Source organism: Sordaria macrospora, chromosome 4, assembly GCF_033870435.1.
Source record: "Sordaria macrospora chromosome 4, complete sequence".
In the NCBI taxonomy this organism is placed as follows: domain Eukaryota; kingdom Fungi; phylum Ascomycota; class Sordariomycetes; order Sordariales; family Sordariaceae; genus Sordaria; species Sordaria macrospora.
The window spans coordinates 4,610,355-4,635,018 of NC_089374.1; the positions used below are offsets into that span (position 1 = coordinate 4,610,355).

The 24,664-nt window shown below is 51.5% G+C and overlaps 7 protein-coding genes across 7 annotated transcripts; 1 reads left to right on the top strand and 6 right to left on the bottom strand.

Moving 5' to 3' along the window:
- Positions 1 to 3,299: 3,299 nt before the first annotated feature.
- SMAC4_02047 (uncharacterized protein) lies at positions 3,300 to 5,253 on the bottom strand. The gene is made up of 2 exons (XM_003350286.2): positions 4,523 to 5,253; positions 3,300 to 4,468 (listed from the first exon to the last, which is right to left on the bottom strand). The coding sequence occupies exons 1-2, from the start codon at positions 4,796 to 4,798 to the stop codon at positions 3,464 to 3,466; spliced, it is 1,281 nt and encodes a 426-aa protein (XP_003350334.1). The 5' UTR covers positions 4,799 to 5,253; the 3' UTR covers positions 3,300 to 3,463.
- Positions 5,254 to 6,038: 785 nt separating this feature from the next.
- On the top strand, positions 6,039 to 7,772 carry SMAC4_02046 (uncharacterized protein). The gene is made up of 5 exons (XM_003350285.2): positions 6,039 to 6,254; positions 6,502 to 6,549; positions 6,973 to 7,131; positions 7,197 to 7,297; positions 7,359 to 7,772. The coding sequence occupies exons 1-5, from the start codon at positions 6,167 to 6,169 to the stop codon at positions 7,521 to 7,523; spliced, it is 561 nt and encodes a 186-aa protein (XP_003350333.1). The 5' UTR covers positions 6,039 to 6,166; the 3' UTR covers positions 7,524 to 7,772.
- Positions 7,773 to 8,216: 444 nt separating this feature from the next.
- On the bottom strand, positions 8,217 to 8,861 carry SMAC4_02045 (uncharacterized protein; the record flags this gene model as incomplete). The annotated part of the gene is made up of 1 exon (XM_003350284.1): positions 8,217 to 8,861. The coding sequence occupies one exon, from the start codon at positions 8,859 to 8,861 to the stop codon at positions 8,217 to 8,219; it is 645 nt and encodes a 214-aa protein (XP_003350332.1).
- An 814-nt stretch (positions 8,862 to 9,675) lies between these two features.
- On the bottom strand, positions 9,676 to 10,740 carry SMAC4_02044 (uncharacterized protein). The gene is made up of 2 exons (XM_003350283.2): positions 10,260 to 10,740; positions 9,676 to 10,175 (listed from the first exon to the last, which is right to left on the bottom strand). The coding sequence occupies exons 1-2, from the start codon at positions 10,679 to 10,681 to the stop codon at positions 9,695 to 9,697; spliced, it is 903 nt and encodes a 300-aa protein (XP_003350331.1). The 5' UTR covers positions 10,682 to 10,740; the 3' UTR covers positions 9,676 to 9,694.
- A 52-nt stretch (positions 10,741 to 10,792) lies between these two features.
- Positions 10,793 to 11,203, bottom strand: SMAC4_02043 (uncharacterized protein; the record flags this gene model as incomplete). The annotated part of the gene is made up of 2 exons (XM_003350282.1): positions 10,793 to 10,839; positions 10,927 to 11,203. 2 exons carry the CDS (start codon positions 11,201 to 11,203, stop codon positions 10,793 to 10,795), a joined length of 324 nt encoding a protein of 107 aa, XP_003350330.1.
- Positions 11,204 to 12,539: 1,336 nt separating this feature from the next.
- SMAC4_02042 (uncharacterized protein) lies at positions 12,540 to 14,331 on the bottom strand (the record flags this gene model as incomplete). Its single annotated transcript, XM_003350281.2, has 3 exons — positions 12,540 to 13,867; positions 13,920 to 14,140; positions 14,198 to 14,331. The coding sequence occupies 3 exons, from the start codon at positions 14,329 to 14,331 to the stop codon at positions 12,540 to 12,542; spliced, it is 1,683 nt and encodes a 560-aa protein (XP_003350329.2).
- Positions 14,332 to 18,360: 4,029 nt separating this feature from the next.
- On the bottom strand, positions 18,361 to 21,587 carry SMAC4_02041 (uncharacterized protein; the record flags this gene model as incomplete). Its single annotated transcript, XM_066089699.1, has 2 exons — positions 19,784 to 21,587; positions 18,361 to 19,661 (listed from the first exon to the last, which is right to left on the bottom strand). Exons 1-2 carry the CDS (start codon positions 19,905 to 19,907, stop codon positions 18,361 to 18,363), a joined length of 1,425 nt encoding a protein of 474 aa, XP_065946968.1. The 5' UTR covers positions 19,908 to 21,587.
- Between the last annotated feature and the right edge of the window lie 3,077 nt (positions 21,588 to 24,664).

The following is a 24,664-nucleotide window of genomic DNA, read 5'->3' on the forward strand; positions in this document are numbered from 1 at the left end:
GTTTTTCGGAAAGGTCCGAAGGGTTTGTTGGTTATGTATGAGAGTCCCTGAGGCGAAAGGTAAGCTCGTAAAGTAGGTGAGAGGTGAGAGGTACAATGACACAAGTTCCAATGTCCGTCCAATGTTCCGCCGCAGTAGGTCGGTTAGAAATGCGCAAGTGGCGTTGGCGTCTTCAGAAAAAATGCGAGAAGGGGGGGAGCGAAGAAGAAAAGCGTTCAGTGCATTCGACAACAAGCCCCTAGTGGTCGCAAAAAAGATCCTCGAGATTGAAAGATGATTGGATCATCCGAGGGCTCAGGTGACGGGAAATCTCTGTATGTACGGGTCTACTGTACGTTTGTGTGTAGCTCTGAGTAGGAGTGAAAAAGGTAAGTGCCTTGGTGAGAGGGGTAGCACTCGAATGAGGCGACCAGGTCTCTAGAGGGGAGGGGGGAGCTGACCCAGCAGGATGGAAAGCCGAAGGACAAGATTCCACGAAACCTGGATCGATAGTATAAGACTTCGGAGCATTCATCCATCCATTGAATGGAGGTTTATGGAGGAATTTCATTCCATTACGACGACGGCATGACCTCTCTGTGTAGGGCGGTGAAGCTAGCAACAGCAGCCCTAGCTATGTCAACCTAGCAATTGCAAGGCCTGCTTGTGAACCACGAGGAAGAGACACGAGAGGGTAACACGACATGGGCACCACGATGAGAAAAACGTTGGGGAAAGAGCCGGGGTGCAGGTCAGCTAACAGCAGGGGAGCTGATTCACAAGCTGAATGGTTAGCACAAGGATGACGGGCTAGAGCCGAGATGGAAAAGAGTTCGTTCGTTCGGCGTCGGGACTGGACTCTTTTTTTTTTAATCAGCGGTCGGTAGGCGGAGAGTACCGAAAGATGATGATGCACACTCTGATTGGTGCGTATATAGAGCTGTATGTCGGGTCGGAAAGGGGACGGGCTGGAATGGCTGTGGACGGGAGAAGGAAAAGAAAAAGTGAGAGTGAGAGAGAATTTGCTTGGATGACTGGCTGGCGTCGCAGTTGGTCAGGAGGGCAAATGACCTTGTGCAGTCAGCAAAAGTGTGATGCAGATGTGCCACGGTTTCTGGAGCTGTGTCGGTGTCATCCAGGAGTCTGGGGTAATATGGTAGTGCTGGGCTAGGTAGGCTCGCTAGGCGTGTGTTCCTGGACAGACCGGACAACCTAACCAAAGACCTCAGTTTGCTTTTTGTCTTTCGAGGTCAGCTTCTCCTATTCTTGAGGTTTCACGATTTCACCTTCAATATTTCTTCTGGTGATGACCTATTTTCCAGTGTTCCCCAAAGACATTTCGTCCTACCAGTCTGCCAAGTGCCAAGTGCCAAGGCGTCCCCTTATTGTCCTCCTGAGAGTTGTCTGAGGTCGTTCAACATTTGATGTCGTCTCATACACTACCTACAGCACATCGTGCTACCAAGACGAAGCTCAGCTTACTTTCAAGTAGGTAGGTATAACATGAATCCTCTGTTCGCAGTTACCAATCCTCGGTGTTACATACAGTGTACCTTTGTCGGAATAAACATGAGAGTGTCGACCCAAACGGTGATCACGCGGCCCCAACATTGGCTGATTCCCCCTTCCATCCCTTCCTTCCTCGGTGCCCAAATTGGTACAAGTAGTAGGACTGTCACTCCACGTTATTCGGCCCTCTCATTGGCTCTTTTGGTGTTTCGACCTTTAATTGACCATTCCCGGCTCAAAAGAGAACATCAGCTGCATAGAAATTGCTAAGCCTTTTAGAGCTTAATTCAGGCCGGTGATTAGGTATAGCGATTACGAGCATTAGCTAGCTCCAGAGCCATGAAGCCATTTCTCAGATGTCACCGTTCTCACGAATGCCCGGGTTTATACTTTCTGTCCGGGGTACGGGGGCCCCTGTCTCAAATACTCAAACACTCAGTCGCACAAAAGTCTTTCCGTCCCAACAAACGCTGTTTGTGATAATTGCTCGTCGTTCGGGTTGTGTCGGCTATTGTTCCTGTTATAGGCAAGGAGTTCGGCTTCCTTTTTGTCGGTACAACGCATTCCCAGGTCCATAGTCGGTCGGTCTTCTGCACTTTCTTTCCCGTCGTTATATTCCTCATCACCGATAATGCTTTGACGAGCAAGGTGAGTCAAAGATATCGACGCTGAGCCCAGTCGTTTTTGTCATTGATGCAACCGAAAAGCTGTTCAATAACAAACCTCAAGGCTTCGGTCCAAGAGCCGGAGCGGGTTCGATGCGCCCAGCCGCGGAATCAACTCCGTTCGTGTTGTGCCATTCGAGTGCTTGAAGCGAGCAAGACAGCGATCGTTTCGGCTCCACGGTAGCATTCATGTCGGACCCTTACCGGTTACCACGACGTTGGGATTCCCTCCACTTTCCGACAACGCCCCTTTGTTTATGCTGGCAATTGAGGACTCTCACGAATCCGAATAATTCATGTTCGATTTCCAATGGAAGCTGCTGTCACTTCAGAATATTGCGAGCCTCATATTGATGCTCCCGACGAAACACCAGAACACACCAACCCCATCTCCATCACTCCCATCTGTACCAGACTCCCAAGACATCCGGAGAGTTCTTTCTACTCCCGTTCCCCCAACTCGCCCAGCTCCTTTCAGGCCCTCAAGCCTCGGTCTTGCCATCCACACGCCCAAAGAAACCTCAAAAAGAAAAACTTGCGGTTGATTCAAACTTGAAACCGTAGAACATTCCAAGACCAGAGGTACAGTATAGGCGAGGAAGAGGCCCTTTGCATCGACATTGCATCTTGACAGTTCATCACCGGTCTCAGCTTGACCACGTGAGGTCTTGAGGTCGATCCAAGACCCTGAAAGCCGCTCAACTGGAGCGAACCAGACTTCCAGTGTGATGGAACCCCCGCATGCTTCAGCGGCCCAGCTTTCTAAAAGGGGAAAGAAGAAACGGGATGCGTCGTCTGTGCCTTAACGTGGGCGAGAACCATGGGACGAGGCTCTTAGGCTCCTGGGGTTCTCCATGGGATGATGTTTCCAGGGTAGTCGAGCTGCTATTTGATGCATGAGGGTGGGATTAAGTCCGCCACTCGGAGATGGTGTCATGTAGTCAAATTCTGACTCGCTGCTTGAGGTGTTGAGGAAGGACGCCACGGAGTCACCTCGCCTGGTGAACGTCAAGTACCTACCTCTAGGTACGAAGCCTTTGTAGGTGGTCGTATAGATGTGAGTAATGTGCCTGAGATTGTGTTAGTGGACGTGCAGGTTTCCGTGTCTTGAGCCTCTCAAAAAAAAAAAAAAAAAAAAAAAAAAAAACGAGTAGCGACGGGATGAGAATGTGAATCCTTTGTAAAACAAGCTCACGCACTCTCATGAAAATCTATATCTCTAGACGAAAGTCTACCTCTCGCTCGCCATCCAAAACTCCAAAGCCCGAATCCCAGATGCAAATGCAAAGTGCTACTTCCCAATATTCATCCTACAACTTCGGATTCCACTTTGGCTTCTGCTCCTCCTTCTCAAAGCTCCTAATCAGCCCATCCTGATACTCCGTCGCGACATGCACACCCCCAGGACTCCAAACCTTACTTTCCACAATGCCCCTCCCCGCTCCAGCCCTAGGGAACCAAGCTTCCTGAATCCACCACACGCCTTCACTTTCCCCATCCGCCTTTCCTTTCGACCTCGCCTCCCAATCCGGGCTTAAGTCCAAGTCAGTCTCCCGACTCCCATACCTCATCACACACTCCTCCACATTCGTATGAAAAACAATGCTATAACTCAAACTGGCCGCTTTCCCCAACGTCCAGCCCATTCCAAGATGATTACACGCCATCAGCAGCCCGTTGCGATCAACCACATACGCATGGATCACCGCGTGATTATTCCCTTCCTGTACCCCATCCCCACCCCCTTCGCCATCGCCATCAGAAGAAGGTAACGGTTTCAACAAGCGATACAACAAAAGTTCCCTTCTCTCGTGAACCGGCTTCCCCTCGTTGTAAGAGGTCATATCAACCTTTCTCATCTCCACGATCGGAAACTCGCCGATTACATCCTCCCCTACTAAAGCTCGAACGCCGTCGATGTCTACTGGTGGAGCAGGTGGCCAGTCGGTTGGTTTTCTTGAGGCTAGGATGTCGCGGAAGCGGATTTGGGGAGGTGGTTCTTGGATGGCGATTCCTGCGGAGTGAGGCTCGGAGGCTTTGAAGGAGATTAGGGCTGTGAAGGATGGTGTGGGGGATAGGGTGAGGGATGCGTCGGAGAGGGGGAAGTGAGGGAAGCGATCGGGCCTTTCTTCTGAGGATGGTGATGAGGACTCCGAGGAGGGAGAGGACTCGGCGGTAGATGCGGTGGAACGTAAAGAGGGCTGGTAAGCTGTGACGGACAAGGTGCTGAAGGAGCGGGTGGATGTTAGGGGCGTGGCAGAGTAGATGAAGGGTCGGTGGCGGTTTCCTGCCGCGGTGAAGAAGCCGTGGATTGTCTACAGCTGGCTGTCAGTACATGATCGTTTGGAGAGGGATGAGGGGGAACGTACGTGAAGTCCGAGTTTTTGAGACTTGGGAATTTTATTCTGATCTTCGATCCCACCCCAGGTTCTACAAGCTGCTAAGGCACTCTGGGCGTAGACGTGGCCGCCGTAGGCTGCAGTGTGAAACGACGGCATCTCTTTTTCTGGTGGGTAGTCGCATCCTGGAAGGTAGGCGGAGCGGGTGCCGATGAATCGATATTGGGAGTTTGAGTCGGGTGGAAGTTTAACAAGCTCCAGTGCCTCTTGGAAGGAGAGGAGCTTGTCATATTCTGAGTCTGACATTTTGGTGTTGGAAAGGGACGAGTGTCCCGGTGCTGAAGCTTGGATGGGGACTCTGATGCTGTGAGGATGAAGAAAAGCAACTCGTGATATGAGGTCAAAGTGAAGAAAAGACAACAAGAACTTGTGATAGATGGGATATGAAAATGACGAGTGATTGTGGTAAGTTACACAAAAATATATCAATGGCACCTCAATATCAATCACCTCGCGGAAAAGACACCCGGATGTTTGTGATATTTCAGCTGTTTTAAACGGCCGAGTCGGCTTCGGTATCTACCAAGCTGACGATATGCAGACTCCCGCGCGGGAGTGGATGGAGGGGAGCGAAGCTTGGCTTAGCTGAAGGAGGAAGTGCCGAGGCATCTTTCCACGTGATGAGACGGCATCATCACTCCGGTTGGCGGTTGAACTAAGGAAGATCTCCGCTAACACACTTGCGGCATGGTGCCGTCCCGAGTGAACGAGGGTCAATCCGTGGCTCCACTATCGAATCCGGGAACCGGATGGAGGCCGGAATCGGGGCGGGATGCTTGAAGGTGGAATCCGGAATCTGTTGACCGGGTGGGTCACGACCGGTGCGCGCAACAGCCGGGTGGGGTCGAAGGCGGTACGTTATTTGCACATGTACCCTTTATCTCTCTCATCCATTCGGGATCACAGGAACGGAATAAGATGAAACGCTGGTCTTGAAAGCAGATGTTTCCAATTCGTGAGTTGGTGATGTTGCTTGGTGTTTTGGGTTTGTCGTTCTGGCTGTAAACAATGACGACATGACTAAAGTGAGGGTTAGGGTCATGCTTGTAGCTTTGCAAGAGCTGTTGAGAGCTTCTACGGGCATGTAGTTCAGCTCAACCATTCGGCACTTTGTTCCATTCTTTTGTTCAATTAAACCCTTGAGATACTCAGAAGCTCTCCAACCTTGTGTTCATCTTCATCTCATCGTCGGTTTACACCACATTCGATGAAAGTTGCACAGCTTGATGAGATGAAAGTTCCCACGTGTCGTATCACCTGACCCCAAACTAACTGCTTCTGGCAATCACCTGGGCAAGCTTTCCAAAAGATGGCCCAAGCGTCTTTTACACGACACAGCAACCAACCGTTCGCCAGTTGCCAGCGGCAGAACGGACAGAAGGGCAGCAGTCACCCGCAGTCGGTGCGTCGGGGCCTCATAGGTACCTAGCTGTGGGACCAGTGTGGGCAATTGGACTCCAGCGGATTCGCTACTGCTGAGCAAAACCAGCTTCGGATTCCCGAGCGCAAGTCGACCAGACAAAACATCATCTCCCGCCTCTCCGCTCTCTCCCGCTTTCCAATTGTCACTCCGACATCACACCACCACATCCACCACCGCCGCCCGTCGTCACCATGCTGTCCCGCACCGCCGTCGCCGTCGCCCGCCGGGCCACCGCTGCCCCCGTTCTCCGTCGCAGCATCGCCACCACCGTTGTGCGCCGTAAGTCACCATATCTGAATACTATCTAGCGGGCTGCCGCCTGAAAAAAAAGCTACGGGCATCGAAAAAAGCTCCAATCGCGAAGCTGCGAAATATCCGCGCAAAAGCATCATCACCGTCACCACCAACGACGACATCATAACCCCACCACGAACAATTTCGCGACAACACCAACAGAACACGCAATCAATTGCAACCCCGAATACCGATCGAAACACTGACACCATGTTTTTATCTTGAACCACAGGCCACGCCGAGACCAAGGTCCCTACCGCCCACATCAAGGGTCTCTCCGGTATGATGATCTCTCTCCCCCGGCGACGATTGCGTCACGATTGAGTCTATTCGGAATGCTGGGAAACTGGGCTACGCGAACTGGAAGCTGTTGTGGGGTCTATCGAAGCTTGAGCAAAGCTTGGATAAGCTTTGGGAAGCTTTGAAACAACAATAAGGGGGAACAGGCATTGGGCGGCCAAGGGAAGGGGGTTATCATTGCGAATGACGGGAGAGGAAGCTCGGCCTGCTCAAGCTCGAGGTTTCCCCCCTACCCATCACAGCTTCCACCGGGTAGCTCAGTTCAACCCAGCCCAGCAGCTCCCATAGCTCCCTCGCTCGCTCGCTCACCCCATGACGAATGCGGGGTGACGTACGAACCGCATACGACGCAAAAAGCATGCATGACTAACTTATACCTTTCTACCTTTTTCGCGACAAACAGAGATCAAGACCAAGGAGGACCTCTTCGGTCCCGGTGCCGTTGATGGCACTGTCCCCACCGATGTTGAGCAGGCCACCGGTCTCGAGCGTCTCGAGATTCTCGGCAAGATGGAGGGCGTCGACGTTTTCGACATGAAGCCCCTTGATGCCTCCCGCAGGGGTAAGACTTGAAGCCCGGGTTCAAAAGGAGGAACTTGAGAAAGATGCTGAGACGACACATCACAGGCACCATGGAGAACCCCATCTCCGTCCGCTCCGCCGGTGATGAGCAGTATGCCGGTTGCACTGGCTTCCCTGCCGACTCCCACAACGTCATCTGGCTCACCGTGAGTTTTCTCCTGTCACCCCTTTTCGCACCCCCTAAGGCGAGCTGCTGACACAAAACAGATGACCCGCGAGCGCCCCATCGAGCGCTGCCCCGAGTGCGGCAACGTCTACAAGATGAACTACGTCGGTCCCGAGGACTCCCACGACCACCACCACGACGACCACCACCACGGCTTCGAGGAGCCCAAGACTTTCGCCGACTTTGTCAAGCCCCAGTACTGGTAAATTTCCTAACCAGTTGGGTTGGTAAGGGAGGTTTCCAGAGGCTTAGTGGGTTGTTAATAGAAGACATTGAGAAATACGATGCATGCATATGAAGACTTTCAAGAGGGGCGCGGGCCGCAGTAGGGAGGCATTGTGACTACAGGTTGCGAGTTTTGAGTATAAAGTGGTCGAATAACTGACAGGCCATGAGATGACGAACAAGAACCTGAGACTCTTTTATGAAACCTAGAGTGGTAGAGTTGTAGAGTACAAGTAGATGTGACCTGGAAATACTACTAAAGACGAAGTTGTATAGATTTCTCTTTTGACCTATCTCAGGCTTTGGATATTGTAGAGCACGCTCCAGTAAGCGCAGCACGCGGCTAAATGATCATCCACAGAGACATTATGACCTCTGGAAGTAAGCGCATGTCAAACTCACAGGCTCCGACCAGGCTGCGTCCGTCTTCTATGCTCCATAACCCGGAACATGTAGCGGCTCTTTGGAGCGTCGGTACCGCCTACGTAAGGGTGAGATATCGTGACCCCAATCATCCGCTTATCAACTATCCCGGTTTGTGCCTTTAACCACAATGGGCCTGCCTGGCAAGATCTCCTCGGAACATCAAGCCGACTTTCAGCCCTTACTCAGCACGCCCCTTTCCATGTTCGTAAACTCCCAATCCCCTTATGCTCTTATCCTCGGGGCGAGATTCAACCCTCCTCATCACCAAAGCTAAGCTTGATCTTCTTAGCTTTCTTCTTGGTCGCCTTGGGTTTTGGTTTCTCCTCCTGTGTCTCTTCAGTCTTTCCGCTGTCCTTGTCTTTGGCAGCTGTAGCATCTGACTTTTCGTTTGGCGCCTTGTCATCTCCATGTCGCTCTTGATCCGAATCAGCATCACCACCACCAATAACTTTACCCACCTTCCTTTTCTTACTCGCTCCTATCCCCACGTTTTTCACCTGTTCCTTCTCTTTCCCTTTCCCATTATCTTTCCCCTCTCCACCCTCAACCTTCTCATCCCCAACCCCTCCCTCTCCACTCCCACTTCCACTCCCCTCCCCCTCCTCTTTTACCGTCCTCTCCTTTTCAGTAACAGTAACCCCATCCTTCCCCACCGTCATCGTATCAAGCACATTCCCCTCCTCATCCAAAATAAGCGGCGCATCCTCCGCCTCCTCACTCCCGCTCCTTTTTTTGCCTGTCGGTCTTCGTCTAGCAGCTAATATTGGGTCTGGCCCGTCAAAGTTTCCAGGAGCGTGTTGGGCATGAAGGCGCGCGAGGAAGGGAGGAAGGGTTGCTGAGCGGTCGTAGTGCAGGTTTTTGGGGTTGATTTTGCCTCCTCCTGAGCCGGACATTGTAGCTCGTTTTTGGTTCGGTCTTGGGTATGTGTTCGGGAGGTAGTGTGGACGAGGAAACGGTTGTTTGGTCGCACGGAGTATTAAAAGAGGAGGACGAGCTAGGTTTCGTTTGTGGTGGATAGCCGTGTGAGGGAAGTCCGACGGTCGTATAAAACGCCGGATCTAGATCGTTGTGGCCTCGAGAGTTTGAGGAGAGTTTGCACTTGTGATGCGCCTGGTGGTTGTCGCGTTGCGCTGCTCGGTAGGTAGAAGTTGCGCTGGTTCAATGGAAGGTTCGAAGGACCTGTAGTTGTTGTAGAATGGTGTCGGGCGAATGTTCGAGGGATATAAGTACTATAGAGGGTACCAATTGGACCGGATGTTGAGTGAGATCTGACGAAGTGACGGTGACACGACAACTTGCGACTGGAACGTTTGAGACCTGGAGACCTCGACGGTCTGGTCCACTGGCAACGGATCCACTCAGCCGCTGGAAGCTTTGACCACCGGCACTGAAAATGCGGGGCCGTCTCAAGATCGGCTCAGCCGTTAGTGCAACCTCTGGGGAAGCTTGCTGTGCAACACCAAACCTTAACAGCGTCGCATCGCCAGCCACGGAACCGAAGTCTGAATGTCAACTTCAACCTCAACTTCAACCTCAACTTCAACCTCAACTTCAACCTCAACTTCAACCTCAACTTCAACCTCAACTTCAACCTCAACTTCAACCTCAACTTCAACCTCAACTTCAACGTGATCTTCAACTTCGAGTGCATTGGACTGTCAAGTTCAAGTGTAATGGCATCAATACATCATCATAATATACAGTTCAAGACGAAACCCATTCCAAATCAGCTCCTCTCCTCCTGCGCTCCATGTCCTTTTCCCAGTCCCTTCTCCAAATCAACATCATCTTGTTGAACCGCTTCTTGCTGTTCCTCTTCCATTTTCTTCTTCCCTCCGGCTTCCACAACAGTCACCACCCCCTTTGATTTCAGCTCATACCCAACCTGATCCACCCTCTCCTGCTGCTGCTCCTGCTCTTCCTGATGCGTCGTCCCCGAATTCTCACTACTCTGACTCTTATCACTCTTAAACAGCCAACTCTCCTTCAACTCCCTCGGCATATTCCCCTGCTGGTTTACCATCCCCATAGGCAGTTGATCCCTCCCCGACCTCGGCACATTATGATCATTACTATCGTGAACCTTAACACGGAACCACCCCTCGAGAATCCTCTTAACAGGCGGCCAGGGCGCCACGTGGAACCGGAGGAACTTGGAGAAGCCCGGGACGGAGGCAACGATGACTGCTATGTTTGCTTCGACGGATCTGTTTTGTGGTTTTCAGTCAGCATCACTCTTCGAGGTCCGGTCCTCTTTCCGCTAGAGGTAGTAGAAAGGGGATGATACTCACACAGAAATAACAACAGCCCCCGTACTCCACATCAAATCAACCGTACTCCCTTCCTGCTTAACCTTGAAAACACAACTGACGATACTAGCGACAATCCCCATAGCCGCCGTCCCAAACACCGCATACACTTTCACTCTTTCCCTCCTCTTCTCCGTCTTCTTGAGACTCTCTAAGGACCCAATAACCGGCCACGGCAAACAAAAGATATACACATCCAGCAAGATAATCAGCGCCGCGACGATAAAACCCGTCTTGATCAGTTTCCCGGGAGCATCCTCGGCTTGAAGCGTGGCCAACGAGTCGAGGTCGTCTTTGTGGCCGATGCCCATCCAGAGTGTGGCGTAGACAAAGGCCGGGAAGTAAGCTGCGAAGTTCAAGAAAAAAGCGAGCCAGATGGCGAGTTTCATGCGGATAGAGGTCATGGTGAAGAGCTGTTTGTATAACAACAAGATGGAGAGTTTCGAGGGCAAACAGGCTAGGGAGGAGAGGATCACGTAGGTGGCGTAGCTGAGACGGAGGTAAGTCGCGTTGAGCTAGCAGAGGGGGATGTCGTATTGATGGCGGGCGTAGTCGTGGTAGCCTTTAGTGTTGCGTTAACGTCTTTTCTTTTCTATCTCCTTCTTATTTCCTCAGAGTCGGTGGAAGAGGAAGAGGACAAAAGACATACTATTGACACCTAACTCCATGCCAATCATGCCCACGAGCAGAATCACGCTCACCATCGACGAGTAATCAGCCGCTTTCCACATCTTCCGATTGGCAATCAGTCTCCCCACCGTGAGCACCAGGGCGGTAGGACAGAGGATGAAACAAACGGCCATTAACCCCGGTTTAAGGCTCGGAGGGTCGACAAAGTTGAGAACTTTGCCTTCTGGAGGTGTGCTGCCCAGGATGGTGCACATGTCCGTCCCGGGAGGGAGACCGTACATGGTTGGGTCTGGCATTTTGTTGAGCCGTCCACTTGGGAAGGTGGTTGTGTGAAGTCGGTTCTGGGTGGTGAACTGGTGATGGCTTCACCCTTAAGGTGTTGAACTAGGACGCTGAAAACTTGAAGAAGCAACAAAAACCCGGACTAGCAACTCGATAAAGTGTGGGTTCACAGCCAAGATATACTTCTCAACTCTTGTCTCCTCCCGTCACTATCCCCTTCAAAATGAACGTGAAGAAAAGCCTCTGCCGGCGTCTAACCCACATGGCGTCCTCCAATTCTAGAACAGTATCCCCTCTTCTTGGCCCCTTCGTGGAGAAACAAACAAACAAAGAAAATCACACACTGGTAGCGGTTCCTGTTTCCATGATCGGCTGATCTTGACCTTCTTCCAGACCGAGCGATCCCCGTTTAACCAAGCTCAACGTCTGATTGAACGCCACATTTTTGTCGTCGCCATCATCGCTGTTCTGCAGCTCTGTCGTACTGCGGGAGTCCTCAATCGTTGAAACCTTCAAGCCACGTTCTTGGGAACTGGGGGATGAACAAGAAAAGCACCGTCGTGCAATTGGCGAGCGGTGCGATCCATTCCATGTGGGAGGAAGACAGTTGGCAGAGGCCGAAAATAGGGATGTAAAGAGGTTGCAAAGGCGTGCATTTCTCGTCATGATCAGCTCGTCTCCTACTTAGATATGGGTTAGTTCAATGGGCTGATTGCTTATAATGAGTTCCAGCCTCCAATACTTAACGTACGGCGCATTTGAAATAACTTTTGTGCATAGAAAGACGCGCGTGTGTGGCAGGAATTGCTGGCAAACAATTCTAGCGAGGCCTAATACATCTATATGAGGAATGGCGGGGAACGGTGTGTTCCGTATGTACCTATTAAATGCCGTTCATTGCTGCATCTTCCAGGCCGGGGAAGCCTTCCTCGACAGTTGAGACACTGTAAACCCCGGATAATGGTGTCGAATTTCTGAATGGTTGAGATCAAATGCAGGTATATGCAGGTGAGGTTGGGCGACTTTGGAAGGGTTTTAAGTAGATGCTGCAATGCGAGTGTCATAGGACGTGTGATCTTCATGGCAAACAATAAGAATATAATTAGGTAAAGACGTTCGGAATGTGAGGATATTGTTTCAGGGGAAAAGCAGGCAACGGCCATTATGCACGGCACCAGATGAGGGAGAATTCCATATGCTATATGCGCTGAATCGCGATAGTGACCGCACATCGGTTTTGATAAAGGAGAGACGAGACCACGAAAAGGGAACGTGGAAGGCAGTCACTGGCACCTCCCTTGATGTTTTGAACACAAACCCAAAGCTTCGTAGTCGACCTCCCAGCCTTTTTCAACCAGAATATCCTTCTGACTCCTGCTCAGAATAGGGGCAAGATGCCATGGAGCCCATTGCGGCCAATGCTTCTCTGGCAAGTGCTGTTGGTGATGGGACAGCGATCGTGTTGAACGTGTTGACTTGATTCAGCGGGTTGAAGTGATGACCACTGGTAGTCGACTGAGACCCAATATCCAAACTTCTACCAAAGCCATTGTCACACTGGTACCCGGTGGGGTAGCTATCGTTGGAGGTGTAAGACGGATACTGTTCAGTACCACCAAGGTACGACTGAAGAGCAGGGGAGTATGTGATGTTCACACTGTTCGTTGGCATACCCTCATAACTCCCATAGTCACCAGTATAGTTGTAGTGGCCGGGACCGATGAGGAGTGCTTCTCCCTGACCGTAGACTGGAGAGAGGTCGGAATGAGCGAGTTGTTGAGCCGGCGAGATGGAAGCACTGGCTGAAAACTGCCCATGGTCGTCCCGTGAAGAGGAAAGGGGAACATGGGCAGTGATCGTGTTGTTGAAGGAATAAACGGATGAAGCATCAGAGCGTAAGCTGGTGTTCAACGATAAAGCCGGGCGTACGCGGGAGTTGAGAGTACCACTGGAAGGCCCAACATGATTCCCTTGATAGTTACTGTAAGATAATGACTCTGGTCTTGCGCTTGCGGATAAGTGATTGAAACTCGCGGTTTGGGTGCCTGGTAACGGCGGAAAAGAATCCATTGCATACGTCGAACGTTGCACTGTTGGCGCGTAAGCTGCCACCGAAGAAGGGAGATAGCTGATAGTGGTGTTCAGCGTGCATGCAGAAAGGGCAGGAGAAGGGACAGCATTAGTAAAGAGCCCAACCCGGCTGGGGTTATAATCAAGGGGCGGCATAGATGACACTGAGCCCTGCCTTAGCCTCGAAGAGAACTGGTATTCACCTGGATCGCTGATAGTTGTCGAGTGCGGGGAGAAAATGGTCTCAAACTGGCCATGATGATTTGACGTATAGGCCGCTATTGTAGCAGTTGGGGCACATATTGTGGTGTTCGAGTACGCTGAGGGAGCGGGAGAGGCGACAGTGTTGGTGAAGTGGCCGATTTGACTTTCGTTCCAGTCTCTATGGGACATATATGACGACGAGTCTGGCCTACCGGGTAGTTGGTGATACTCGCGCCGCCTGTTGTCTCTGTGGTTCGACCGAGACGACTGGGTCATGGTGTGAGGTTCCTCTGTTCCCATGTGCGTTCTTTCTTCAGGTCTGTCGGTGCTGAGACGATTCCTTAAACGGGTTTTCGTGTCATCCGGCTCGGGTGTTTTGACCGTGATGCCTCTCGGTGTTTCGACTGCCAACCATAAGCGATAACCCCAAACGGAAGATGGCAAGTACCACCGTACCTTTTTGTAACTCTTCATCCTTAAATTCCATAATATTGTGACGGTTCTTGAACCGCGTGAATTTGATCTTTGGTATCATCTCGCCATTCTCGTTAAAAAACACGGTTCTCTTCCCTTGTGTTATTCGCATTTGTTGTATTTTGAGCATCGATATCATTTCACTGGTCTTGTAATTTTTGTCGAACCCCAATGTCTTGAAGTATCGTTTGTATTGTTTATCCCTATGCAGTCAACAGAGGTTAGCTATCGGCCTGACACGGAAAGGGAATGTAACATACGAAGCCGATAAGTGATAATCTCGCTTCATAATGTCAATAACTTGTGGTAGGGTTTTGTTTTCCGCGATGTATAAGCGATAGATAGTGTCCCGGTGTTTGTCCAACTTGGACCGTTTCTCGGAACGGTTTGGCATTGTAGAAATGATCTGAGGGGTGTAACTGTCGCAGAATGGAGAGAGCTTTGGCCAGGGCCAAAAATAGAACAGTAGGCTTCAGAGGCCGTTTTATAGTGAAAGCCTATTGAAGATCTGTGGAACGAATGACGAAGAACAGCAAAGAGGCAGGTAAGTGGTTATATACACGTTACTCCCGTCTGTAAGGAAAAGGCCGAGGACCACTTGGTCCTATGCCGCAGGCAACGAACATAGAAATACTCACCTTGAAGATCAGCGATTGGAGGCACGGGAACAGCATCAGCCCTAGACCGCTAGATGTTCCGGCAGCGCTCCAAGGTCTGGGGTCTTCAAGGAAGTGTGCAGCTGCGGCTACATGATGCTTGGCAGAAAAGAGGACGAGTAGACCAGGTACCATCAGGACCCTGCAATGTCGATGTACGCTGGTACACTGTAGCATCATAAAGGGCCGGGACTTTTGTCTATGAGCTACTTCGGTCAGGCTGGCATTGGATTCAGGATAGATAAGCCATGAAACGTCCAAGACGTAGCAAGGCTGGTTTGAAAGGAGATCCCTCGCAATGGTCGGAAAGGACAGGAACCGGCGTGCTGTGCTACCTCTCCACCAGGCCGGCTGCATCTGCACGTGAAGCAGTTCGTCCTGGTGTTCGGTTGGGGTTGGTCATGTTCCATCCGTGTTAAGTGTAAGTGTGACCGCAGGTGATCTTCTAGACTCGCAGTCTCCAGGAGATTAGCTAAGCTTCAAACCAAGCCCTTAACCCGGTTTAATGGTTCCGAAGACGTTGAAGGCTGTGATGGTGCACTCGGATGCGAAGCCGGTATGAGGCGCACGCATCATTAATACCTTGGGTATGATCTGGATCGCGGGTTGGAAACAGACAATCGGGAACAGGATGTTGGTATAGCACCGGGTATATTGGGATAAAGCTTCCGAAGACCAACATTTGAAAGCCGAGCCGCAGCCAGAAGGTGTGTTGGATTCGCGCGTTGCAACTTGCCGGGGACAAGGCACTCTGCTTCCGTGGATCCCATGGCAAGCTGAGAAGTCGGTTCTTCATGAGGGCAACTAACAGAACCAGGGGGTAAGATTGACTGTATAAGGCTAGGTGCAGCTGTGTGCATGAACTCAAGTGTTGGAATGTTCCCGTAGACTTGGGAAGCACCGCTGAGTGGTGTAACAATCGGAACAAGTGTAAAAAAAAGGCATCCAAGCCATTCCCACCAAGATGGTCGCCTCAATTGCGGGTGCTCTTTCCGGCAGGAAGGTAAGGTAGTCGTGGGCAAGGCGGCATACAGCTGTTGGAAGAACCAGTGCACGTGGAGAAGCAAGCCATCACCATTAATTGTTCCGCGGGAGGTCTCCGGTTGGAGCTGTGAGCCGAATGCTTGTATGTGCCGCGGGAGCTGTCGCTCAAGCGCTGCGGATCTGTTGATGTGCTCCCCGTACCGTGTTTGCTCTGCTCAGCCCTGGATGCCTCGGGACCTTGGGTGTGACATTTTTGCGACTCGAAGAGAGCAAGGCGGGACTTGTATCGTGGCTTGGGAACAACGTAGGACTGGACATAGTTCTGGACATCGCCAAGAAGCGGTGTTTACACCGGTTTCGTCACGAAATCAGCCTTGGTGTTCTCGATGCCCGGCAACGCGGGAAGGAAAGGAGGCAGGCACTTGGCGGTTGAAATATGTTACATCCACGGACGAGCAACAGGTTGACTGGGCAGACTGTGGATAAAATGACAGTTAGCGAAGCGTTCACAGCTATGTGGTTTCTCAACAAAAGTCCCGAACGACTGTATACGTACTTGGATGGCTGTTGGTTCCTTGAGGCGTACCCAGCCGAACTCTCTGGGCTATGGGTTGAGTGGACAATACCCTTCCACCACAATGGGAGCCAAAACGCGGGGCATGAAATCATTGGAGAGTTGTGAAGTCACATCAAACCCATTGACGACGATGATGAGGGGCCACAAGTCGGGGAAGTCTTGACCGCTTTCCCAGGCACTGCCAGGCCCGTTCCTGAGACCCGTGGGGTGGTCACGATGGTGCATCCCCAATGTTGAGGCTGGCCAACTGGCGAATCGTGATGGTGTAACCACTCTTAGCCACTCTGCCGGAAGCAAAAGGACAAGTTCGTGAGTTCGAAGGGCGTACCGCAGCCTACTGAGCCACAATCTACCCAGGAGAGACGCCACTGGCGAGGCAGTAGTGGTGACACGAAGTCAACAGTTGACACCGAGATACCCAAGTCGGAATTCCGGCGTAGAGATACTTGATGAGAAGATACCGAGATGCAGAGACGCCGAAAAGAAGAGATCGGCTAGCAGATACCAACACAAAAGGTGACCCTATCGTCAAGTAGAAGTCGTCATTCGACGACAAGGCTCCTCACCGCATCCTCAGGCCAACAAGGCACGCCCAGTGTCGTACAACCGAGAGAAGTGCAGAATGGGGAGCAAGGCGGTTTTTCATTCGACGAATCTGGAAGATCTGTTCGACCCTTTTGGCCATATGCGGTAAACTCGATGCAGTTGATGGTGTTGAGATGCTGACAGGAGAAAAGAGCGGTGGAAGTCCAGACAAGATGCATGTGGTGAGAGGATGAGATAAAAGAAAAGATTCGTGCAGACGCATCAAGTCACCACACTCCGAAAGAGTTTTCTTCAAGCCCCTCCTCCCATCATCGTGCCTTCCATGGCATTCAGATTGGGCATCACAAGCCGTTGCAGAGCGGTCGCTGTCAAAAGGAAGGAACGAAGTTGAAGTCAGGAGTGGAGGAATGATCGACAAGACCTCAATTGCGTTAACGCTGCACGTCAACTGCGGCACTGGACGCTAACGCTGCACGCAATAACTGAAACAGGTCAGTCGCAGGACACTACAGCCACTAACAGTTGCTGCCTGTCTTGTAGCACGCTCCACTGCATGCCAGGGCAGGAGCCTCCTCCGCCTCTCTTCATGAACTTCACAACAACCTGAACATCGTGAACGGAAAGCGCGACACAACAGCAAAAACTTCACGGAAATTACTTCGCGACAAGACGTGATGGGGAAGGCTTTTCAGACCGCAAGTTCTTCTGAACTACAACGAATGAAAAGGGACCCGTTGTTCAGGGACCAACTTTATATCCACAAGACTGCATCCAACATCTACATCCAATGTTCAACCAAGAAGAAAGAGTCAGCTTCCAGACGGGATCGCGAAGTAAACAGATAGCGAAAGGACGGATATTCCACACCACGACTTTGCCTAAGATGCAACAAATGAGAAGGACTCGAAGTCCAGGGATCAATTTGCGTTATACATACGAAATCGACGCATCCCATGTCTGCAACAGCACGTCCAACCAACAGTCCCGCCTGCATAGATCATCGTGAAAGGAAACGACTCATGGAGTTCACGACGAGTCCGAATATCCAATATACAGGAGCCTGGTGGCCATAGGGAAGACCAAAACGAAGGCAGATGAGGTGGTTTCGCACGCAACGAAGACATCGTATCAAGAAATATCGTGGATGTCCTTGCTCTATTACATGGCCGTCAACGTCTGCTACAATGTCCAGGACCACGAAGAGACCTTGAACTATGTAGAGACGGCGTCCAACGTCTCCAAGATAGCAAATATCACCTTTCACTTTCATAGCAGCATGCACGAAACGAACGAACAGCTCGCCTGCCAACCCAAGACCTTAAGCGTAGACGAAAACCCAATAATACTTCCCATGATAACCCTTTCTCTTCCTAACATACGAGCATACATAATCCAAATCTTATATAGACAGCCAGAGTCGGTCAGAGTTGGAGGCATAGTCAAAAGGTCCAAAACCCAAAGAACGTCGCTGAATGGTATAAAAACTCCCGAGCGCAAAATAAGCAAAGTACAAGAATATAACGAAGGAAACCACGCTGTTAAGGACGAGACAAAGACATCAATTACCCATTAACATTATGCCCTTCAACCTTCCAGTTTCCACTCTCTCCTTATCCTATCCGGGCCCTACATCCACAACCCGCTTACAAGAAGGACATGACTAAAGAAACATCAACCCAACAAACCCCACCACAGCCGCCAACGCGCTCGCCCCCATCTGCACCGACCCCGTGGTCCTCACACCATTATTAGCATTCGACGGGCTCTGCCCGTTCCCGCCCTCCTCACAACTCTGCGAAAACCCGCTTGCGCCACAAACACTCGAGTCACCATTATCCACACTTCCACTTCCACCGTCAGAGCTTCCCGAGTCATCGCTGCCGGACGACCCTGAACCACTACCACCACCACCACTCACAGTCCCCGACCCTCCACCAGGAACATTAGCCGGCGCGCTGCCTGCTCCGGGGATCGAGTTAGGGAGGGTCGTCTCTGCCGCGCCTCCGCTCTTTGTCGCGCTCGATTTGGTTCCCGTGACCTTGCCCTTATCCATATCCGTGCCTGTGCCGAGGAAGGACTCGAGGGTGGTGCGCTTGTTGCTATCCACCACTGTATCGTTCGTCGCGCGGTAGCTGTTGTAGTAATACGACTTGCCCTTGTTGGTTCCGGGGCCGCTGTCGGCGTTCCAGCACTTGACGGTAATTTCGCCAAAGGTAGTGAAGTAATACCCGTAGTTCTTGATGTCCTCGTGGTCCCAGCTAATAGGGCCGCCAGCCCAGTCGATTGTGCCCTTCGCGTTGGAGGCGAGACCGCCGGGCCAGATGGAGAGCTGCACGCGGGAAGGGGTTTGCGGGAAATCCCACTGGTTGGCTGTGGCGTTCCAGGTCTCGGACTTCTTCTTGGTGCGGCCGACTTGCCCGTCGACCAGCCACTGGATCTGGTCCGGAGTCCAGCGGATCTCGTACTCGTGCCAGTTGGCCCAGGAGTCGGTGATGGTGATGTTCCCGCTGTTGACGTAGGACGGGATGCCCTGGAAGTAGTAATTTGTTTGGGCGGTCTTGAGCTCGGTGCCGACGAACTCGTAGTCGATTTCGTCTTTGACATCACTCATCAAAATAAAGGCGGTGACGACACCGGCGCCGCGCGAGGTCTTGAGACGCGCCTTGACGGAGCCGTACCACATGTAGCTTGTCGAGGCCAGGACGGTACCGACCGAGTTCTTGGGCATGGTGAGGAGGGTGTTGTCGTTGTAGTTTACCGGCTCGCCTTGGGAGACCCAGTCGGCCTTGGACGGGTCGCCCAAGTACTTGCCGATGTCGACGATCTTGGACATGGAGGCTTTGTCCATCTTGTAGGTCTTGTCTTGGCAGACGGGCGCGGGCACGCAGGATTCTAGAGAGAAGGACATGCGCGGGTCGCAGCCGCCGAGGCAGTATGCGCCGACGCCGCATTGGCCGTATTCTGCGGTCGCGGATAGATGCGTTAGTGAAATGCGGTACGCATGAGGGTGTCAAGACGGCATAGCAGATGTTGTGTTCAACTGAATCAACAAGTGAGAAATGAGAACCGAAGACGGAACTTACGAGAGCAGCAAGGTGCCGACTCTGGACATTTCTTGTCCAATGAGCAAGTAGGGATATCATCGGCGAGGACGGTACCGGCGCCGAGAAGGGCAGCGGCGCCCAAAGCCAAAACCGTTGAACGCATTTTGAACTTTTTTGCGATGTGATGATGTAGTTGATGAAGAAAAAGAAAAACGAAAGTAAGTGTTGCCCGTCAAACGAAGCGACAAGGACAATGAACGTTGAAGAGTCAACTTGACGGGGGGAGTGGTATCGTAAAAGATTAATATTACCCAAAGGCTCCAAAGGACCCAGAACAGCCGATGTGACCTAGGAGACCCTACCAACAACGGCCCTTGCAAGGGATAGCCTATAGGGATTCCCCGTACCGGGTGAGATGGCCGAATTTAGTTTTATTGCCTTTCGCCTAGTCGATCCCCTAGACTAGTCGCTTTGCCTTCTCCCTAGTCGTTCGAGGCGTGCTGCCCCAGATGGTCGTCCGTTGAATGTGCAGGTGGGGCAGTGTGTGCTCGTAGCTCGCAGTGAATCCTTCTTTCGTAAGAAGGGAATGGAGCAACGCAAAGCGGCAAAAAACAGCCCAATGTCAAGTTGTTGGGTTCAAAAAAGGGCTGTGTTGGCGCGTGATGTGAGGAGTCGTCGTAAAAAGCCCACTTGGTTGTAAGTGAAGAGTTCCTTTTTGATCCCGAGTGATTGACGGTCGTCGGCCCGGGTTGTTCGGCACACGATGTTGATGTTGATTAGATAGCGAGGGTGTTTGGTTTTTGTGTTTCCGTTTCCACGGGTAACGATAACGATGGTTGGTTGGTGAATGGGTAAGGGTGGTAAAAGCGAGAGAGTCGACCAAAGTCAGAGTTGAAAGAGAAGGAAGGAAAGAGGGAAGGAGGCAAAAGCAAAGGCGAGGCGAAAAGAGGGAACGGGAAGGAAACCTTATTCAAGGATTCAGTTTTTTCAAAAGCGAGCTGCCCACACACCCACCCCTTGGATCTGGAAGTAGGAGAACAAGTTTCTGTGCCGTTCGCTCGGTTCCAACGCGGTTGAAACCAAACAATGGGATGCCAATGGCAATGCCAATCCCGTGTGCAAGTCAGTCAGTTAGTCAGTCCACCCTCCATAACAATGGGAAGCTCTTCCACCAAGCTTCTCTAGCACCTGAAGCTCCCAGGAAACACCGAAACGAATGGACGGAACGGCAAAGACGGAAAACGGGGAGCCGTGGTGCCGTTACCAACCGAAAACCCGAACGACAGGATTCTGATGATCGATCAACGAAGGCTCAGTTAAACCTCCAAAATGTGGGGGAACCCGTGAATCCATGAAAGAGAAGATGCAGGAAATTGTACAAACGGGGAAACATTCGACAGGGGAGTGGATCGATCACGAGGGAGTGGGACTTGCTATTCCATTTCTCCACAGGTTTTAATGTCCCTTGGAGCTCCGATCCACTCCCTAGAAAAGAGTTGAAGAGCCCGGGCCCAGGCCTTTTGCCTTCCCTCTGCCAAACCGCCAATTTCTTGAAAGGTATGGAGAGAAGAACATCCATTGATATCCAAAGCTAAGACGTTCTCCTTTGCGCATGATTGTGTTTGAATTTATCACTTTCCACTCACGTACATGCTGGATATTGACGTTGTGCAGCAGCTGACAGAATGTCAGAACGGCAGCGCAGCGCATTGCATTGACACCACTTAACACCACTGCCTGGGAAACCCTGGCGCTGACCACCTTGTCAGTTCGTGTTGGACAATCGCGCGCATTCCCGATCTGGCTGTTGCACACAGACAGACGGCCGACTGGGCCGGGTGTTTTGAATGTCTGGGTTTTTGGGTGAAGGTGAATGGAATGGAGGGGAAATGCATTATATCTCCCTAGGAATTGGACAATGCAAGTGATGTCGCACAACCGGTAGCCACCGATAGCCATCGCAGAATGGTAGAATGGGAATGATCAAAGTTGAGCAAACAAACAACTTCCCAGCGCCAGTCCAGTGGTCTGGGAATTGACCTGAGGTCAACGGTTCAGTTCATGTGCAAAGGGACTCATGCACGACACTCGACAGTCAATGTGTGGCTTTTTTTCGTACATCGAGCCAAGCCGAAAGCTCAACGTCGGTCCGGTTGATTGGGACTGCGAATGGAAGGGAGTGGTTGCAAGGTGACAGCCAGAACGGCCCATCACGAACTCTTCAGGCTTCAAAAGGGAACCTACCCTAGCCCACGAGAATGGGCCGCACGCCCGCAAGCCAGCAAGCGCGCAAGGTGATGTGATTGGGGATCTGAACGGCTTGGATGAAGCTGAGAAGTCCCGGAGGAGTTGTGGTGGTGTGCTGAGTACGAGCTGAAGTACCAACGCCACTCATTCATTCATGCCGTGTTCACGGCTGGACTTGACACCTGGGTCAACTGCGTAAAGCTGCCCCTGGGTTCATGTCTCTGTCTCCGTACCAATCCTGATCTGGGACGTCCAGCTGAGATTTATTTTCCGTGAAGATGTCTCTCGGCCAAAGATATGGTAGGTCGCCGGTCGTGTTGTCGTTGATGCAATATCGTGTTGCTGTGCTGATGAGGCATAAAATGTACCGGTACCTCGTGAGCTTGAGAAAGGCATCATCCTATCACGATTCACGAATCCGCAAAAGTTATGCTTTGCCCCACACCTTGTTCTTTAAATTGCTTGCATCGCAGGCACAGCGAGCGGGTCACCGCGGTGGGAAAGTGGGACTTGGCCGTTGCCCAGACTTTGGAGTTTGGAAGCACAGGCGGAATCAGAAGCACAGGCGGAATCAGAAGCGCAGGCAGGATCAGGAGCAAGAGTAGTAGGAGCATCACCAGCGAGACGGGAGCGCGCATGTTTGGAGTTGTGGATTGTGGCGGTTGAGGACTTGATGTCGACGACTGGAATGTGTTTAATTCCATTGCGTCTCTTTTCTTGCATCCTATGACATATCCGGATATCTCCTCACCTTCCTCCTTGATCATGCAGCGCGGAGAATCCCCTCTGTTAGTTGATACCGCGCCTCTGGTCTTCATTTTCCTTGACCCCGTGCCACTCCCTCACGAACAAGCCTCAAGGACCCAAGCAGCAGCACCAAACCAAACATCAACTCGACGATCTCTTGGCGTTCATCCCCCCTTACCCTCTCATATCCTTCTCTGTACAACCCCATATGAGGCAAGTGGTGAGACAATCAAACGCCTTGGAAACGCCCCTCTGTGCCGCTCAGCGCCGCTCAACGCCTCCACTGGCTGCACTGCAATCAAAGCTGTGATCTACATTAGGCTGTTTGGCTGCCTTGCTCGACTTATACATACTCACAGGGCTTGGTGTACCTTTGACAGCTGCGGGCGGCTGCGACCTTATACCTTTGTGATACCTTAATCTGCTATCTCGGGGTAAAAGTGGTACTGGTGCGCGGCCGATTGTGGGTGAGGCTTGAAGGCTGGATAAATTTCTCTGGAACCCCAAGGTTAGGAGGTCACGAGTACTTCAAGAAATAGTTCGACAATCACAACGATTATACGACACGCAGGCCGATGAAGTGTTTTCGAAGTAATGGACAAGAAGGCTGGTGATCTGTTATGCCTGAGAGGACATAAATGTGGAAGAAGCAACTCGGTGTCTGCTAGGACACCACTTCCGATAAGATACGAACAGCAGCGATAAGGCACGCTATCAAGTATCTCACTAACAGACCAACAAGCCCCAACTGCGCAGGCTTACACACTTGATGACCTGACCGTCGATGCCAAAACCGACGATAAGTAAGTCCCCTTTTCAGGCAACTCTCGCGGGGACTGTCTGTTTCTCTGGAACAGGGTGACTGGAAAGGGGATATACCTCATCCTTCCTTGTATGTACCCTATACAGGATGTACACTCATTGTCAATCATCAGCGCTATACCCCACCTTCCAGAGATGCCGTCCAGACGAGTTAGGTTGATAGGTTGATAATGTATCCATACACTATACCCTCTCTTCGCCCTTGTATCCTCGTGTAGCATGATACATCTCCTGAACCCTCCCTTAAAAGCAGGAAACAAAGTCCAGTGACCTCCTTGCCTCTTAAGGCAGCCCGGTGGCCTCGCAGGGGGTGGAAAGCAAACATGACAATGTAGCTTTTGTCATACGTACTCTGTTGGCTCCACTCTTTTGGCTGGCAGGTTATAGCGATCTCGATCTGAAAGTTTCTGTCTACCATAGCCTCTAGCTACACCATCAACCCGTGGTGAAGGAAACCAAGCATGTGAAAGACCAACCAGGAAATTCCCCTAACCCAGATCTCGACCAACTCACGGCACAGAAACGGATTACACGTGTACATAATTACCAATCCTCTACAGCTAGCTGTCTTTTCCGACAAATAATGAGTGTTGAAACTTATCAATCAGGCATTCACCAGTTCAGAAGGCTTACCATGTTGTTGCAACTAGTGTACGCAGTACGCATCAGATCCGACTTGGAAATACGTAGGAAATAACTGTCACAGTCTCGTTAAAATATGAAGACCCAAAGACAAAAGTTCATGAGCCGGTGATGGTCTGGTCTGGTCCCCTCGCTCACCTCGGTCCAGTACCGGTAGAAGCTAATCTTTGGCTCGATAGCTGCCATTGGATTGGCTACGGCAACGGAGCAGACTCCCATCCATTCAGCGTTTCAGACCCAAAGAATATTATGGATACGCCGGCTAGCCTGGCCGATGGGAGTTGTCCAGCCGGGTGGAATCGGTCCAGATGTCTCACGGTATTATCTTGATATTTTAGTTTGGGGAGTGTCATTCACCGTATTATCAGACTTTCCTTGACCGCGGTGAGAGGGTGACTGCGTGACTTACCGAGCGAACGATAGATCCGCTGTACACGGAGAACAAACGGTTGTCGAGGAAAC